General features: G+C 47.0%; 1 protein-coding gene across 7 annotated transcripts in view; it reads left to right on the top strand.

Moving 5' to 3' along the window:
* Positions 1-242: 242 nt before the first annotated feature.
* The window catches only part of LOC129344599 (elastin-like), an 85,145-nt gene continuing 65,850 nt past the window's right edge, over positions 243-19,537 (top strand). For 3 of the 7 annotated variants that reach the window (XM_055001379.1, XM_055001381.1, XM_055001376.1), the window contains exon 1: positions 245-530. In XM_055001379.1, coding sequence (XP_054857354.1) covers positions 437-530 — 94 coding nt within the window. In that variant the 5' untranslated portion in view covers positions 245-436. Of the gene's footprint in view, positions 531-19,537 lie in introns of all 7 variants that reach the window. The other 4 variants (XM_055001375.1, XM_055001378.1, XM_055001377.1 and 1 more) reach the window with 2 other exon arrangements.

Genomic DNA, 19,537 nt, shown 5'->3' on the forward strand with positions numbered 1-19,537 from the left:
TTCCCTTCGCGGGCTCGCCGCTCGCTCGCCTCCGGCCCCCGCACATGACCCGGCCGTGCCCTTCGGGGCGCCCCGCGGCTCGGCCCGGCCACCTGCTGGCGCCCCTGCGCTGGCCCGCGGCCTGGCCGTCCCCGAGCGAGCGGGGCCCCGGGCTCGGCGCGGCTGGGCCCGGCGGGCGGCTCCGCCTGGCTCGGCCGCTGGCTCTTGGCAGCGGCGGCGCGGGCTTTTGGCAAGAGGCGCGGGCGCGCGGCGAGAGACGGGGCTCGGCAAGCCAGCCCCGGCGCGCTGCCCTTTCCCAATGACGTCGCGTCCTGAGCCATTCTCCTCCCTCCAGCCCCCGTCCCTTCCCCTTCCATCCTTGGAAGCCACAATTCAGGAGCCACCGCCGGGATAAAACCGCTCCGGCTGCCAGGGGACGGGGGCATTGCTGCGAGAGATGGCCGGGCTGCGGACCTCTTCTGCCTTCCTGCACCTCCTGCGCGGAGCCGCCTTCCTCCTCCTCTCCAGCCTCCCGGCTTCGTGGCAAGGAGGTAAGAGCGCAGCGGGGCTGCAGCGCTGGCCGGGATCGGGGCTGCCCGGAGGGGGCGCTTTCTGGCCCATCGCCTCCCCGAGGCTGCTCGGCTGAGCTCGGCGTCCTGATGGGGACCTCGGTTGACCTCGCCTGCTCCCTTCGCGCAGCGCGTTCCGCTGCCTAGATATGCAGGGACTCCGAAGTAGCAATGGCAGGAATCTTTTTGGGGGGGGATCAAAAGTTTTGGAGATCAAAAGTCCCACCCCAGATTCAGGTGAGCGCACATCGCCTCTGAAACTGCCTGCCCAGAATTTCCAAGAAAAGTCCAAGGCTGTGTCATAGAGGGCAGTGAGGGCTAATGGTGGTATTAGGTGCATCTCCTGGCACTCTGGGAAAGCAAGCCAAGCTCGATCAAAGGATCCGAGCGGTTTGGAAAATGCCAGCGCCCTGGCACGTGTGAACTGTTAACAAAGGTGCTTCGAAGCTTGTGCAAAGTGTGTTTCCTAAAGTTGCAGCTGGAAGGCATTAAAGCGTGATGATTCCAGGGGGGGCGGTATTTGGACTCCCAGCCACCTCTTCCATTTTTAGGGGCTTGGAGGGAAGGTCAAAAGGGAGTGTGGGCATGGCTGGGAAGAAGCAGCACATCTTTTGTGCATGCACTGGCCCCGTTGTCACACAGCTTCCCATCTGGAAGCACAAAAACTGCACCTGGATAGGCTCCAGGTGGGGCAAACCAGCCCTGCACTGGTCCTGTGTAGAAAAAGGCACATAAAACATGGGTTCTACCTGTTAGGTCTGGCCGGCCCCGGGAAGCAAAATCCACTTTTCTTGGCATGCCTTGGTTTAAGGAGCACTTGCCCTGTGTTCCGAAACTTTGCAGTCCCTTGGGATGTAATGCGTTTGCGTGCCACTTGTGTGTTCTTGGAACAAAGCACTTCCCTCAGTTTATGACAGAGCTGGATGCTCTTTCACAAATAACACTCTGTGATTTTTCTGTGTTAATTATTGATGGCCCCCTGTGAGATCTGTTGTGCCTGCCTTGTCTCCTAGAGACTGCCTTTTTCGTGGAGGGACTAGGCTCTATTGCGACCCATTTGACACTTCTGTAAAACAGAACCAAAGTCCTTATAAAGATAAGGAAAACCCTTCTGGATTGGACCAAAGGTCCACCCAGTCAAAAGCCAATCAGACAAATGGCCCTTGGGAAGTCACGTAAGCCAGGACACGAAGGCAGTAGGCACCCCAGCTGTGCTCCACCAGTCAAAGGTACCCTGCCACTGCACATGGAGGCTCCATTTAGTTATAGTGCCAGTAGCCACTCCTCCATGCTTCTGTCTAATGTATGATGATGGACACAGGTGCACTGTGGATGCTCCCTTTTTCATTTCTGGGTGATGGTTATCTTCAATGTGGTTTGGGGATATAAATCTGATTGATTTCATTGAGTCTTGTTTCTGTGAAATGGACACAGAATTCTCCAGTGGGATGTGTAGAGCACTGAAATCTTGCATGTTTGTAGGATTTGGACACAGCTAAGTTTGAGGCAGGACTCCCCCCCCCCTTCCTGCAAGTCTCTTAATAAGAACAATTACGATAAAGCTGTTAGTTAAAAGTAAGGATAAGGCTGAGTGTTTCTGAGCGTGTGCAGAGTGCCTTTTACATAATACTAGCCTATAACCTCTCTATCATATTTTAATCTTGCCCTGTCTGAGAGGAACTCAAGGTGGCATACAAGGTTTTCCCTTCTTACTTTTAATTTGCATAACAGCCCTTTGGGGTCTGTTAGGATGAGAGAAAGTGCCGATGAGTTTCAGTCCACAATGGGAATTTGGTCTTATTTTAGAAGTTGACAGGGCTTGGGGTCACTGGTTCTGTTGCAGAAGACCCTTTCAGACGGCATGAGCTGTGCAAGAGACACTCTTCTACACCCAGAAGCTTCCACCAGCAAGTTGTGCCCTTTGAGTGGTGTTCTTTGGTGGACTTCTGTATGAATTGCCCTGTGTCAGAGAGCTTTGGTGGCAGAGTATAGGCTCTGCACGCTGAAGAATCCCCATATCTTCCAGGCAACAGTGCTGGGAAAGATCCTTCCGTATCTGCAAGCCAGTCAGAGCACACGTTATTGAGCTAGACGGATGCAGAGTCCAACTTGGTATGTTTCATAGGATGATAGGGGACAGCTGCGGCTCAGTGATTCAATCAGCACCTTCATGCATAATGTTGCAGGTTCAATCCTTCACAGCAGTTAAAGGCTCCCAAGGAACAGGTTCTGGAAACCTCTGCCCAGAACTCCACAAAACCACCCTCCATTCAGAGTAGAGAGTACCAAACTAGATGGACCTATGGGCTGATTCAGTATCTGTTTCAGACATTCAAGCACGCACGGATCTTTCCCTCCTTGTGGAGCACAATGCTGGGTACAGTTGATCCCTCCTTGCAAAGTCCTGTTTCTCCATCGGTTGCCATGCACATACCTCCTCCCCCCATGGATACCAGAGAGAGGCAGTGTGTGTGTGACACCCATGGAAGTCACTCTTTTGCCAGGGCTTGCATCAAAACAAATTCTCGCATGAGTTTTAAGGTACATATGACATTGTCCACTGGTTTCCTACAGAAGAGTTCTGTAGGAAATATATCTGTCATGCCACTCGGAGAAAGTGTGGTGCAAGATGGGAATTCTAGCTTTTAAAAAAAAACTCTTGGAGGGAGTAAGCTGCAGCAAAAGAAAGCCAGTTTGTAAACAGCCTTTCTCTAGTCACCTGCAATGAGTTAAGACTCACCTTCAGGCGATCAGGAAGTGGAGAGCTGTGACTGGCAAACTTTTGGTTCTTTGTCATCTTTTAAGCTGTGTGCACCACAAATAACTAACATAGGCTAATAAATCATTTTTGCTACTTACTAATATATAGGGAGGAATCCTGGTAGACTACCAAGTTAACGGGGCTCATGGCCAGTTTGTAAAATCAGCAGAAGCAAGCAGTAAAACTTTTCCTGAATAGAACCACATTCAAGCTCTGTCTGTGTGTGTCTGGGGTGGTGGCGGCATGCTTATTTGAATACTTCCCCACAAACCGTCACTTACCTGCATGAAGAAAGCTAGCATGTCAGGGAGAAAGATATGCATAGAGCCTTGAAGGTCCTATTTACAATGAGTGGCAATTGTGTGTCTTCAGAGGGGTTTGCTTTGAAAAGCAGGCAGTCTTACAGACAGGCTGCCATCAGCTATGAGAGATTCTGGAATCCAGAGCCGACTACATTGTTTTAACAAAAGCAGCCCTCTACGTATCATTCTCTGCATGTTTACTCAGAAGTAATGCCCACTCTGTTCAATTGGACTTACTCCCAAGTAAGCGCACAGAGGATTGCAGCCTTGGAGGTTTTTAGAAAAACAGGATGCAAAATCCTAGCCTTGGCAGGGTTTCCCTGCCTTACAGTTAGTCAACAATTCATGGGATTCAGGTTGTTGTTTTTTAAAAGTGATCCTCAGGACCAAACTAGATGTTTGGTAGAAAGCCAGGTCTGGGAAGCCAGATCTCTGCCTATTATTAGTCTTAATATTAGTGTTAACACTACAGATACCATTAATATTATTAAGGCCTCTCAGATTTCAGTGTGGTGCAAAAAGCACAGAGCATTAAGAGAAGGCATGCCTGCAGGCTTATGAGCCAATGAACAGCGGCAAAAGGACTCTTAACCTTTCCTTACCCACTGTGTCCCCCCCCCGCCCCCTGTCCTCTCAAGCTGCTTTGCTGTCTGCCAGTGTCTCCAAAGCACTTTTGCAAAATGTACTGGGTGCAGGAAGGGTTAAGTAGCCCACTCCCTGCTTCTCCATACCAATGCCTTCCCCCCAGCAGTTTTTCAGCTGTTCAGTAGAGACTGTCTCCAGACCTCTGCAGAACATTTGGACCTCTATATTGAATTTCCAGACCCCCCAGCTGGAGAATTTCAAAATGTTACATTTCAGATCTGAATTCTCACTTTTTGCTCGAGTTTCAGATCCATGTAAACCTTTTCCCTCCATGCTGCTGCCGTGTATCCTACCATCCATGGACTCTGCAGAGAAGGACTTTCTTGGTCCAGTTTGGCTGGGGCGGGCGGGGAGGAATCAGCAGTTTTTTAGCATAAAGGGGAAAGTGGGGGTCAGCAGAAATTGTCACCTCCTCTTCTGCAAATGGAAATGCCATTCTGTTGGAGAATTATCGATGGATACAGGCAGAGTTGGATACTGGTTTCTGTTGATTTTGAATTTTGCCTATTTGCAATGGTAAGAACTGGAGGGCAGAAATAACCCCAGGAATGCAGGGAGCTGAGGACCTGATCTACGTTGGGCAAATCAAAAGCCTGTTGGTGCTACCAAGACTAGGAAAAGGCCCCTATCCCCGTACTGCTGCCATTCTCTCCCAAGGAGATCTGAGTCAGAACAGATGGCTTCTTGGTTCTTGGGCCCTTCTTCTTCCACTTTCACAGGGTCTGATGAGGCTGCTTTGCTTGAGCGTCCTCACAGAACTGGCTCTGGAAGAAGGACTGCGGTGTTATTTTAAAGACATAGAAAAGGTACAGATGGTCAGGAAGATCTAAGAAAATGTATCTTAGTCACCATCAGGGAAGAAGCAGTAACTCAGATGGAGAATCCGCTGCGGCCCGGTGATACATGTCCAGGAACGAAAAGTTAACTTAAACAGTGTCGTGCAACAACTGCTGCTGCCAAAGTTTCTGGCCTATTTTACTAGGAAACGGGGATTATCTTTGGGTGGGGGTAGGGCTGAATTTGGTGACTAACAGTGCAATCCCTAAGAGAGTTACTCCAGCCTAAGCCCATTGATTTCAGTGGGCTTAGACTGGAGTAACTCTGCTTAGGATTGCTTTGTAAATGGAAGAATTGCAAACGTGCCCAACTGACTATCTGAGCGAAGATTGCCTTCACACCGAGGCAAAAACACCAAGGAGTTTGCTGTTGAGGGGAACTTATCCAAATGCATCCCAGAATGCCTTTTTAAAGCCTTCCGAACTTCACTGAATGCCCAGAATTTGGTTGCTGAACATTAATGGCATGTGTTTTTATTATAAAACCAAAGAGATTTATTTCAAGGTAGTGTGGGGGAAAAAAGGAAAAATGGATGAGGGACTCAGAATAGAACAGTTGGTTTCATAATGCCTTTATATAAAGCTCTGGTGCAGCTGCATTCTGAAGTGTGTGTGTTCTGGTCACCCCATCTCAAGAATGGACATTGTAGCAATGGGGAAAATGCAGAAAAGGCAACCCAAAAGATTCAGGGATCGGCTGTCCTTTCCTGTGAAGAAAGGTTAAGGAATTAGAGTATTTCATGTTTAAATAAAAGATGACTGGGGGGTGCATGAAAGAGGTTTATAAACTTATGTGTTATATAGAGAAAGTGGATAGGAGGGCCTTTCTCTTCCTTTCACATAATACTAGAACTCGGTCACCCTAGGAAACTGGTGGGCGGCAGATTTAGGAAAAGCACAGTATTTTGTTTCACAGTGGCTGGTGGAACGCAAATTGACGGAAGATTGGTCTAATAGCAAACGTTAGCCATGATAGCTAAACAGCAGTTCACCTCTGAGTGCAAAATAATTGGGAAAGAGAAAGGAAAGCAGGCCTTTACCATTCATGCCTTGCTTGTGAGCTTCCTGGAAGCATTTTGGCTGGTTGCTTTTGGAAGTGGGATATTGGATAGATGGATGGATCAAGGAGGTACAGAAAGGAGGGAGAAAAATTCTTTGTCCCCCTCCCTCCTCTCCACTGTATGGCTTTATAAATCAGGCAGCAGAGAGCTCACTGGTCTCCTTGCAATCTAATTGCTTCTAAGGGAACTAGTACCCAGAGACATGAACAGCAGCCCGTGTGTGTGAAGCCGGGGCCTTCCACTTTATCGGGTGTTCTGTACCATGTCCCTGGGAAACTTCTCTTGTTAAACAGAGTCCTGCAAGATAAGATTAGAGCCCCTGCCACGGTTTACTCTTGTTCTGGAATCAAAAAGAGAGTTAGAGGTGGGGTCGCATGTGAGGAGTCGAGAGTATGGGCTCCCTGATTCCATAAAGATATTATGTTCCTTTCCTCGTGGCGCATTAGCTTGGTTTGTTGTTATAAGCTGTTGGGACTTGGCAAACCTTCCGTAAGCTGTTAAGTCATTTTCCTGAGCAGCCCTTCCCCTGTGGGTATCAGAAGTCATGCAAAGAATAAGCCAGTCAATCCAATTTGAATAATTTGTGCTCCAGTTTTTGGCTTACTTTTTCTGGAGACAGATGTGGAAGACAATATAGCAGAGCCATCTTTAAACACAATGAGCATAAGTACGCTCATCCCCCACCCCATCTCACTGTTGGCAAACAGGTTTGGCAGGTTTTTATAGTACTTCAAAAACCTGCCAAACCTGTTTAACCAAAGTTTAACTGTTTAACTCATTTAAATAAGTGTGTGCATGTGCGCACGCATGCACATGTGCACTGGAAGCAGTGGCCATTTCCACACTACTCACCTTCAATCGGAACATTGCAAACAAAACCCGGAAGATAGCGTTTTCTCGCGCAAGTCGAGAAAACGCTATCTTCTGTGTTTTTTTGCAATGTTCCACAGCATTCCGATTGAAGGTGAGTAGTGTGGAAATGGCCAGTGTCTTGTCATCCAACCTGCCACTCTCGTTAACATGATTATCTCTAAGCCTGGTCACTGTATTTGGCTGTGCCAAATGGAGATGGTCATACCCCTGGCTTCCAAAAGATAGCTCCCCCCCCATCCTAAGGCCACCTAAATATTGGCAGCCTGGTATGTCTTGCCTCCTAAGGCGATTAGCTCAGTTGCTCCAAGTGCCATTGTGTGTGAGGAAATGGGAGGCACGAGGTTCACGTGGGGAGGACAGGCAGGTGGCACATGGTGGAACGTTCAACTTCTGACCTCGCTGATCTTAGCTTTATACTCAAGAATGCGGCTGCACAAAAGATGCCTTTTTTATTCCAGGCATATCTAAAAACTCAGAACAGAGAGCCATCACCAACCCACAGACTGTTTGCAAGCTTGTGTGGGACAGCAGAAGGAAGGGCTGCACTGGGCTCCAGTCAAGGCGGAGCTCCCCAACTGGTGTTCAGTGCCAGTCCTGGAACATGAGACACAATAACGAAGGGCCGCCATTGTAAGGCACCTGCTCAGCCTCTTGCCTTGAAAACCCCAGCAGGGGTTGCCATTAATCAGCTATGACTTGACGGCACTTCTCACTACATTCCAGCGTGTAAGGGCTGCCACTGTTTACACATACAGGAAGGGATGGTGGAGAATAGATACTGTTCCAAAAAGCCAAAGTGCTGCACAGACACAAAGGTCTTCTGCAGTTGCTGTCCACTTCCCTCTGTGTGAATGAGCAGCAACTGGCAAGGAGTAGCTACAATTGGTCACCTCTCCCCCTTATTCTGAGCTTGCCGCAGCTGAATTTGGTTCTGGAGAGAGAGGGCAAAATTGCAAAGCCTGCTCTGGCGTGTGGAAATACTGAGGCCATCTTGCTCGAGGAATTCCCTCTTAGCCTGGATCCAGCACTGCAAATAACAGTGCCTCTGATCATATACAGAGTTCCTTCTCCTTACAACTGAGTAACCATAAACCAGATTTGGGGGTGGGGGCGGTGATGTAAGCCAGGTAGAAATTACTCAAGTGCCTTAGAAAATTCGACTTTACAAAATTATGTTTCCATTTCTGTCTCTTGGAGACTGAAATGACAATTTTGTGGGTGGGGTTGGCCAGGGCAGGGCCATGGCTCAAATGTCTGAACATGCTCCTTCCATACTTGACCTCTGGCTCCAATCCGATCTGCTCTGCTTTTATGCATTTTGCCATAACTTCTTGTGCTCCATTCAAACAGACCTGGTTTCTTTTTTGTAACCTCAAGAAATGATGTTACCATACAAATCACTGGGATAGTGAATCCAGATCACTTCTGGCCACTTGCTTGCAAATCGGGTTGTCTGAAACTGCAGTGCCACTCTGGGTGAAAAATGTTGTGTCCCCCACATCTCCCCAGGCACACAGGGGTGTGGGGGATTGTGTTCTTTCCTCTAAGCTACAACTTCTTCCACCTGTTCCAAAAACAAACACAAAGGTGAGATGGAGATGCAGCACTGGGGAAGTCACACATTACTTCCCCCCTCACCTCTATTTTTCCTGATGTTTGTGATTGAGTCTCCCCCAGTGCGAATTTCCAGAATCTGCTGATGTTGTTTGGATAATGGCACCCGGGCCGACCCTGCTGCCAGGACTTGGAATCTGAGAGGGCAGGATAGAAATTTGTTTAAATAAAAAAAATAATAAGGTGGGCCAACGTACTTTTCTTAAAAAGATCACATTAACAGTGAATTTGCAGGTGCCACCTTGCAAATGGGCAAAATCCACAGCGGGCTGTATACATGCCTTCTCTGCAGTGGCCCCCGCCCTGAAGAGATCAGGAAGGCTCCTGCGCTCCTAGCTTTCTGTAAACTGTGCAAAACCAAATCATTCAGGAGGGATTTTATCAACAGGTAACAGGGCTATATTGTAAGGAAATGGTTCAAAGAGATGCTTCGATAAAGGCTGTTTTGACGTGGTTTCAGATTTCTGCAATCTGTACCCTATTTATTAATCCACCTTGAGTCTCAGAGAGAAAGGCAGAAATAATGTTAATAGAGAAAGCTGTATTTGAGCAAGAATCATACATTCTAAAACAGCTACAGTTTGTTTATAATATCACCAAATGCATCCGTCACTTAGAGCCAGGGTGATATAGTGGTTAGTTAGTGTTGGATCTGGGTAAAAAAATCCCCACTCTTCCATAAAATCTCACTGGGTGACCTAGAGACAGTCCCTCTCTTTTAGCTTCATCTACCTCACAGGGTTGTTGTGAGGATAAAATGAAGAACCCTATTTGCCATCCCGGATGCCTTATAGGAAGGATGGGATAAAAATGCCATGTTTTTAGATTTTCTGTAAGACTGCCCCTAAAGCAGTAATGCTAAAGTGGCTTAAAGTGAAATCAGTAAAAAAAAAAAAAGCAGGAAAAAAGTTTAAAATGAAATTCCAGAATTCAAGACTAATGCAGCCACATAGTCATCCAAGGGGAGGAAATGAAATTGGTCAGTACCCTAGGCTAGCTTTGTCATTAACCTGCTGGTGAAAACCATGAGAGAGGATACCAGCAGACTTCCCTAGACAGGGACTTGGGAAGAACAGGGGCCAACATGGCAAAGACCGTGTTCCAGGTAAGGTTGCCAACTGTCTGGAGGAAAAAAAATCCTGCTCCTTTAATACAGGTTTAATGAGATATCATTCATGAAAAGCTTCCGCTGCCCATTTCCACAAGTTAAGCCTCTTAAAGACACAAGACCTTTTTCTCCAGGCCTGTTGGCCACTCTCAGGTCCAAGCTAGAAGTGACGAATTACACTTGAATGGCAAGTGAACAGACTCACATGTATTCCTCCCTGTTCACTTGCACTCCACTTGCACTCCACTCAATGTGGAGTGCAAGTGGAGCGCAAGTGAACAGGGAGGAATACATGTGAGTCTGTTCACTTGCCATTCAAGTGTAATTCGTCACTTCTAGCTTGGACCTCACTCTGCGTTCCTGACAGATGTTATTTGGGTCAGCAGAGGAACACACATTCAGGCTTTTTCCCCCTGCTGAGCTCACATGATGGTGTGGAATTTGTGGGCGCTTACACCAAGAACTACTAGGAGATTTTAAGCTTGGCATCAGTGGTGGCAGGTGTGCAAGTATCTTCTTATCTATGCAAGAATCGAGGCTCTCTGACCTTTCCCATTCCTGCCTGCGTATGCATGAGAATTTAGGGCCATTTGGATGGGCCAGGAGAGCCTGATCTTGTCAGATCTCAGAAGCTAAGCAGGGTCGGCCTCGGTTAGTAATTGGATGGGAGACCTCCAACGAAGACTTGGGTTGCAGAGGGAGGCAATGGCAAACCACCTCTGTTAGTCTCTTGCCATGAAAACCCCACCAGGGGTTGCCGTAAGTCAACTCTGACTTGAGAGCTGGATTTCATTTTTGTTGCAGCATGACGATTGCTGCCCTCTACAAAGCAGCTGGTTGCAAAATGATATTGCAAGCAAAAGCATGAATAGACGAGAGGCCTGCAGGCTGGCTGGGAAAGGGGAAAGCTTTTGCTACTCAAGTGCAGTTATTGCCCCATTGTGGCAAAGGTTGCACTCTCCCCCTCAAATACACCCCTGTGAAAGGTTGGACCTTTGTGCGGAGGTTTCTTCTGCAGCAATTGTCCCCTTGGAGGTGTACTAAAATAGAAAGGAAGGGCTTGTAAGCCAGTTGATGAATCCTCTTTTCCCAACAGTGGAGTCAGAACTGTCAGTAAAATAGAAAAGAGTCCAGGTGCGTGCATCTGACGAAGAGAACTGTGATTCTCAAAAGCTTATGCTACAGTAAAGTAGGTTAGTCTTAAAGGTGCTACTGGACTCTTTTCTATTTTGCTACTACAGACCAGGGCTTTTTTTCTGGGAAAAGAGGTGGTGGAACTCAGTGGGTTGCCCTCAGAGAAAATGGTCACATGGTGGAAGGGAGTTCCAGAACCACTTGAAAATGGTCACATGGCCGGTGGCCCCGCCCCCTGATCTCCAGACAGAGGGGAGTTTAGATTGCCCTCCGCGCCGCGCTAAGCGGCGCGGAGGGCAATCTCAACTCCCCTCTGTCTGGAGATCAGGGGGCGGGGCCACCGGCCATGTGACCATTTTCAAGTGGTTCTGGAACTCCCTTCCACCACGTTCCTGCTGAAAAAAAGCCCTGCTACAGACGAACACAGCTAACTCCTCTGGAACTGTCAGTGTCATAGATATTCTCCAGAATACAGCCTCTCCCCTACCCTCTCCCCTTCATGTCCCGCCTCATGTCAGGATGTTGAAAAACTTGTAGGGGGGGGGCGGTCTTTCTCTCACAAGACTCTTCCCTCAGGCAGGGCTTGGGATCTGGCGCCATTAAAAGTCCCTTGCAAAACACTGGATTCTGTGGAGATCTGCCTCCCAGGAAAGAAAGCAGGGCATTTATGTACCTTGCCCCCTGCGTTTAAAAATCAAATCCTACAATACTATGAGAGATTAGGGCCTGACGTTTTCCTTTCTTGGTTTCTCCTTTTTACATGAAAACTCTGGGTGGGAACGCAAAGAAAGAAAACAGAAAAGCACGAAAGAGAACTGGCCCTTCATTTTGGCACGTCCCTTGTTGTCTGAGGGCCATACATTTCCTGGGGATGGCAAGCAAGCGGCATCAGGCACACTCTGTTCCTAGTGTAAGAGTGGATCTTTTGCACCTTGGTGCAAAACTTCCATCCACACATGTGACCTTATCCTGATTGTTATCATACGTGTCAACTCTACAGGTTATTCAAAAAGGATTTTGTATTATAGGGAGGGGCTCCCAGATGCTTTACTAATGAGTTAAGGACCGTAGACTTCATCACTGTGTTGCCTTATGTACTACCTGTTGTCTTAAATATGTGTTCCTATGAGCTACCTGTGCTTCATGTGGTCTAATGTCAGCCCTAGAATTGCTTATGCTCTGTTTCAGCATTTCTTTAACTCTGGTTTGGATTCTTGCTAATGCTATGACTTTGTAACCTGTGTTTATTTACCCTATGGCATTGTTTGTGAAAATATCCTTAAAATTGACTGTACTGGTCTCACACTGTATAATCTGCCCTCAGTGAGAAAGGTGGACTATACATGACATAAATAAATAAATACAGGTAAGTGACAAGCTCTGGTCTGTGCATTCAGTGCAGACCAGAGAGTCTGAAATAGACTCCCCCTGCAGGCCACCATGGTTGCCATCTTTGTAGACAGCTCGGCTCCTGTGCTTTTAACAGCAACCTGATATGCAGGAATCCAGGAGCCAAAGGTTCTCCCACTGCTGATCTTGGAAAAGTTTCACTGGCGATATTTGTGGATGTCATGTGCTGCTAAACACAAGCACAGGGCCTGGAAAAAAGGTGGCAACCTGTCTGCATCAGTCATTTGTGGCACGCACGCTAAGGTAAACAATAATAGTGAGCATTTGCATAGCACCTTTGAGGATTCAACACCTTTTCACATTATTTTGTAATCTTTACAGCAACCCTGCCAGGTAGGCCAGAAAGCAAAACACAAATCTGATTTTGTTCCTGGGAACTCTGGAGAAGCAGATTTGCTAATGTGAGGGGAAAATCAGACTCTGTCGGTATGTTTGTGCGTGAATAGTAGCCGAATAACTGAAGGGGCCCAAGGGCTTGTGGCTTCTCCCAGCTCCATATGCACCAGTCTTTGAGGAGGTTCCTGGAAGCTAAACTTGCCATCCACGCCAGAAATAGGCAAATGACATTTTTTTGGCCCTAGTCTTGGCGTCAAGGACCTAAAAATGTTTGTCCCAAACAACTTTTCTCTGAGCCAACATATTTGGTATTTGAGTTCATCTTAACCAAAAATTGTTTTTCAAGTATCAAAGCTGCCAATTTACAGCTTGTAAATCAAAATGCCAATAAGTATTAAATGAAGAAATTCTATGCTGCTCCCAAATCCCTTGTGATTTTTCATTTTGTTATGCCTGCTGCTCTAGATGCCAAATGATGTCCTGTACCTTTAAGAAAGAAGGGTTCTGTAGCCTTTCCCTGGTGGACTTTTCCATCCTAAGCAGGCCGTTTAAAGGCACAGGAGCTCTTTCAGGATCTGGACCAGTAAACAATGTTTGGCTTATCAAACTTTACTGCATGCATTTTCTGGCCAGATGCTACTGAAATTATTAAACTGCACATATGAGCTGTGCTGTACAGTGGTTATAGGTGCAGAATGTTAGACTAGGATCTGAGAGAGTTGAGTTCAAGTCTCTACTCTGCCATGAAACTAACTAAGTGCCCTTGGACCAGTCTGAATTGCTCTGCAGAGTTGTTGTGGGGATAAAATGGCCTGGAGAAAACCACATATGTGGACCCTGAGCTTCTTTGAAGAAGGGCAGGATAAAAACAGATAGATTGATTCATGATGTCGCTGCTTTGATTTTTTGGCTGTGAGACAGAGGTTTACACTGCTGGATTCCAAGCTGCAGAAAACAGAGCAAGTGTTGCCAGCGTGGTATAGTGGTTAGGGTGGGAAATCTATATTAAAACACCCATTGAGCCATGAAGTTCACTTTATGACCTTGGGTTGGTTGCTGAGTCTTCCCCTGGGAAAAATGTAGGATAGGAGAATCGCATACACTGCTCTAAGCTCATCTGCAGCAGTGACGTTTAGTGAATTTCAAATTGGGTACATTTTTTTAATTTCAGGCTACTTTGAATTTTCACTGCTCTTTTCCCCTTTGGATCAGTTACAGGTTTTAATTATTTCTTAACTGGAAATGTCATTTAAATAATTGCTGGAAACCACTTTGAAGTTCCTACAATTTCTGGAGAGGGAGTGACCATGAAATCCGTCCAAGCCTATCTTCTTTGCCCTTCCTCTCTCCAAAAGATGGCCGTGGCAGACTTGGGGCAGTCCGTGTTTCCTTGGGCAAAGCGTGTCCTTTGTCCATCCCAGGTTCAGCCCCTGGCCTCTGTAGTTAAACGATGCCAAGAAGCATCTGTTGGGAATGATTATTTACTCCCTGAAGTCTCGGAGAGCTGCTGCCTGTCCAAGCTGCTTGTACTGGGCAAAACGAGAACCTGTGTAGTTTAGTGGCAATTAGAGTGTTGTAAGCATTCAAATCTCTACTCCGCCACGAAGCTTGCTGTGTCATCTTGGGCCAGTCATGTTCTCAGCCTAGCCTATTTCACAGGGATGTTGTGGGGATAAAGGAAGAACCACATAAATCTCTCTGTGATCCGGGGTGGGGGGAGAATGAAATGAATTAAATAGATGGTCCGGCAATCTGACCCAACTGTAAGGCAGCTTCATGTGTCTACATGTCTGAATGCCGTTCCCCACCCTTCAGTGATTCCAGTTGCCATTGTAATGGTCTCTGACCACAAATAAATTCATTCATTCATTCAGTGACTCCAGTTGAAGCTCAGTACTTGCTAGGTCATGTGCCCACCGATGGATGGAGGATGAGAGCGGAAAACAACCTGTGGCCACATGTACTCTGCAGAAAGACATCTGCTCAGGAAAGCTAAACTTAATGGAGGAGGGGTGTGTGTGCTCAGAGCACTAGGTTTGCCTGCAAAATGCTCCAAGTTTCTTTCTGAGCATCTCCAGTTAAAGGATTTCAGAGTGTTGATGGTAGGAAAGACTCACCGAGAACTTGGAGAGCCACTGCCTGTCCAAGAAGTCAGTACTGAGTCAGAAGTGCAAACACTGTGATTCATATGTGGATTTATGATTTGCTGGCTAAGGAGCTCCTATGGATTCATGATCCTGATGCTGTTTAGCTTTTAGAGGTTTTTGAAGGCCTGTTTTTGCAGAGACATCTAATTGCTGAGTTCCCATTTGGTACTGGGAGGCTGGAGGAATGCAGTCTTCCCCCGGAACACAGAGCTGACCAATGGAAGCATCTCTCTTCCCTCCCACTCCAGGCCAGTTTGGTGTAGTGGTTAAGAGTGGCGGGACTCTAATCTGGACAACTGGGTTTGATTCTCCTCTCCTCCACTTGTAGCCAGCTGGGTGACCTTGGATAAGTCACAGCTCTTCCAGAGCTCTCTCAGCCCCACGCACCTCACAAGGTGATTGTTGTGGGGGTAAAAATAACATACTTTGTAAACCGCTCTGAAGGGCAGTATATAAATGAATGTTATTATTATATTATTATTTTCTCTGAAGCTAAGGTTTGACCTTGGTTAGTAATTGGATGGAAGAACTCCAATGAAGACCAGGGGTGTACACAGAGGCAGGCAACGGCAAACCACCTCTGTTATATGACCTTTTGCCTTGAAAACCCCAGCAGGGGTTGTCATAAGTTAGTTACAACTTGACAGCACTCTCTACCACCACCAGGGGCCTCCAATGCTGGACATTTTCTGGGGCTATCTGGAGACTTATGAGAAAGCCTGGTTACAGGGCCTCAGAGCTAAACTACAAGAGACAGATTACATGAGGACACGCACCTGAAGGGAGTCGCAATGTTAGCTGGGAAGCTGAGTTTTAAAAGAGATCAGAAGGCTTTGTCAATTTCCCCTCTCTACAGAGCTAGCAAAGATCCCTCCTCAGAGGGTTTGTTAATTTCTGCTTTGCCTCCTGAAAGCTCTGTCAGTTTCACCTCCCCTTCTAGGAGAGGAAGAGGAAATAAACAAACCCTCTGAGGAGTGATCTTTGCTGGATCTGTAGAGAGGGGAAATTGACAAAGACTTCAAATCTGTCTTTTCAAACTCAAGCTTCCCAGCTAACATTGCGACTTCCTTCACATGCCTTGTGTAATTTGTCTCTTGTAGTGTAGCTCTCAGACAGGAAGTCCCTAGTGGGAAGCTCTACATCATCAGGGCCTAGGGTTTCCAGCTGCCATGTAGAGCCAGGAGAACTCCTGAAATCACAACTGATCTCCAGATTACAGCAATAGGTTTCACTGAAGAAAATGGCTGCTTTGGAGGATGGACTCTTACGTCATTATGCCCTGCTTAGGTCCTTCTCCTCCCCTTCCCAAACCCCATCCTCTCCAGGCCCTACCCCCAAATCTCAAGGAACTTCCTAACTTGAAGCTGGCAACCCCACCATAGCTGTTGGAGGGACTAAGGGGATAAAATCCCAGGGGCCCAGGTCACCCTGGAGCCCAGCAAAGTCATGAGATCTGCTTTCAGTTGATGTTTTGTGTTGCATCCTATGGTGATGGCTTACGCTGAATGGTGCTGTAGAAAAGTTTCTGCTGCACTTTGGCTGGTGAGTGGGGGGATAGAATGGGACATGTAATACCGTAGGAGGAAGTGCTAGTGTCTCCTACACCTTGGAAGGCACTAATGAAAGACAGCTTGGGATTCAGGGCAGGATTTAGTCACAGAGTGTGGGAATGAGCACAGAAATAGAAATATTGTTCACGTGTCTCTCGGTTTCCAGTTTTATTTGAGAAATCCATCAGTCTCTTTTTGATACGCTTGCTCCCACCTGCTGCTGATGTTATTTATTTATTTGAATCCGCAAACAGGCTCTGATCGGATCACAACAGTATAATAAATATAATAATAAAAACATGGCAGCATAAAATAAAAAACCATCAAGCATTAATGCGGAACTTTAACAAATCCTCTAAGGAGAGGACATATGTGCACATATTGCACCACCAGTTCAGCATTGAACAAACCCATGGGGCAGGGTGGCCAGCTACCAGATGGATACAGAGTTGGGGACACACACACACACACACACCCCTGTGGTAGGAGGCTGGTTGGATGGCTTGCCTGCCTCAACCACCATGTGCCCAGTGGAACATCTCTGTCTTGCAGGCCTGACCGAAGGAGCAGATCCAAGTGAGCCCAGATTTCCACAGACAGAGGGTTCCACCAGGTTGGTGCCAGAGCCAAAAAGGCCCTGGCCCTGGATGAGACAAGGCGAACCTCTTTGAGGCCAGGGAGCACCAGTAGATGTTTGTCTGCCAAACCAAGCAGCCTCTGGAGAACATGTTATTGTTATTGTTAGGGTTAGTATATGGAACTGGCAAGGTCTAGTGGTGCACATTGTAAACCTGGAATGTAAAATCGCCATGCGCTACTGACATGATGCCTGTGGCTCTGGGTGTGGTGAAACAGGTCGAAAGGACATCTTCTGGGTGCCAGTGACGTCCCTTGGCAAGCCTGTTCTCAACCAGAAACTTAAGAGGCAAGCTGCGGTCTCCATTACATGATTCAGATGTATGAAAAAGCCTGAGGCCTCCTCAAGCTCTGACCTTCCCCACTTATTCCTCTCATGTGTGGTCAGATAATGATGGGGCTTTAGCTTTTGTGGCAAGCCAATGTTTTATCATTGTGTACAAGCCATAAACTCTGGCTTGTGTTTTTCCTTACAGACCGGAGTATAGAATCTTAATTTTGTAGGGAGGAGCAGAAGCCAGAGGGGTGGCGTTCGACCAGCAGATTCTTTTGTGAGGGGAAAGTCTTTTGTGTGTGTGTGTGTGAGAGAGAGAGAGAGAGAGAGAGGACACTGCAGCCAGCATCTTCTCTGATGTTTGTTCTTCCCTTCTCAGAAACATTTTTGAGGAAAAGAGCAACTCCTGCTCCTTCTTTTTTCTTTTGGAATCAGAAGCTCAATGCCAATCATACACATCAGCTAATAATTGCAGCATGTTGACAAATTCTTACCCAGAGTTGCCTGACTGGGAGTAGGGGGGAAGGGAGTGGATAGAAAAGTTGTTGCCACTGTAAATGCAATTGCCATTTTCATGCATTTTAGTTTTCCTACTGAAAGTCAGAACGGGGACTGGACTGTCGTCTTGGAATGCACCTGCTTTAGCCTCGCAGGTTTTGGCAGGCATCTAGTATGCGATCCCAGAGGAAGGCAATGAACAAACACTAACAATGCACGCCAGCCATCAAATACTGTGACATGCTCCCTGTTTCCCTGCACAATAAGAAGTTCCAGGGGCGGCCCTGCTAGATTTTGGTTTCTGTTGTATTCGAGAGCTTGAGAAACTTCTGGTGTGTATCATATTTGGTTTGTTTTACATACATATAATTGGAGCACAGGTGGAGGGGAGAGGCGGTCCTTCAAGGCAACGGGTTGGCTACCCCACATCACTGGGGCACTGGCTACCATTGCACATGCCATAGTAACATCCAAACTGGACAGTTGTACATGTTCATGTGCACAAAATAAATGTATTTTTATTGCTCAAGGTTTGGGGAGGGGTCTTGGCTCAGAGGTAGAGCATCTGCTTGGCAGGTGGAAGGTCCCAGGTTCAATCCCCTGCGTTGCCAGCTAAAAGGAACTGGTGCAAGGTGATGAGAAAAACCTCTACCCGAGACCCTGGAGAGCTGCTGAAAGTCCTCGTAGGCGATACTGACTTTGATGGGCCATGGGTCTCAGTTTAAGGCAGCTCCATGCATGACTGATCTGTGCTGGAACTTAACCGCAGCCATTTTTACAAGGACACTGTCGTTTACGGCACTGTTTATTGTATGCAGTTCTTGGTTTTTAATGCATTGCTTTCTTATTTCTGTAATCAGTCCAATTTTTTGCATTTCTGACGTCGTGTCTTACACTATTTTTATTGCATTGTTTTCTAACTTTATAATCCAGCCATTTTACCATGGTTGCTATTTGTCTCGCGTTGTTCCTTTTGCATTGGTGAATATTGAAATCTGCCTTGAGCCTCAGAAAGGTAAACCAATAATAAAGTGAATGAATAAATGGATAACCCCATGGGTTGGGACTCTAAAGTGGGTCATGGAATCCCACCTGCGGGGTTGCAAACTCTTACAGAGCTGCTATTTGGAAGGGCCTGCTGCTAGTGTCCATGCACAGAGACCCAAGTGCATCTTGCCTCTTGCAACATCGGCACATACACTGAGAGCCAAGCTACAAGTGACACCTGACACAGGTTGGACACTTGTCAGCTTCCCTCAAGTTTTGATGGGAAATGTAGGTGTCCTGGTTTTACAGCTTGGCTCTCTATTACAGCTGCAAGACCAGAACACCTACATTTCCCATCAAAACTTGAGGGAAGCTGACAAGTGGCCAACCTGTGTCAGGCGTCACTTGTAGCTTAGCTCTGAGAAACCAGTGGATGGCAGGGTCACTCAGTGGAGAGGATTCTTTTTAGCACTTCAGAGACCCTCCTCCCCTTGCTTTTTCCCTCTTCTGCCAGCATGGCCTGCTCCTCCTGTGCTCTCTGAATGCCCTCCTCCTCAACAGCGAGGTCCAAAAATTGGCCCTTCCTCTTCCTGTCACGTGACTCTGATGCCGCACGATTTTCGTCCTACGCTTGCTACTCAGTGGTCCCGTGCTGTCATTTGAGCATTAAAGCTGAGATCTGGAAAGCTTGAAGACCACTGGCTTACAGGATTTTTACTTTTTTATTGTGGAAGGAAAAGAAGAGGATATGATTAATATTAATACCGTATTGGTTGTGAAAACATGGGTCATGAAAATTCACAATAAAAATTAATGC

This window comes from Eublepharis macularius, chromosome 17, assembly GCF_028583425.1.
Source record: "Eublepharis macularius isolate TG4126 chromosome 17, MPM_Emac_v1.0, whole genome shotgun sequence".
In the NCBI taxonomy this organism is placed as follows: domain Eukaryota; kingdom Metazoa; phylum Chordata; class Lepidosauria; order Squamata; family Eublepharidae; genus Eublepharis; species Eublepharis macularius.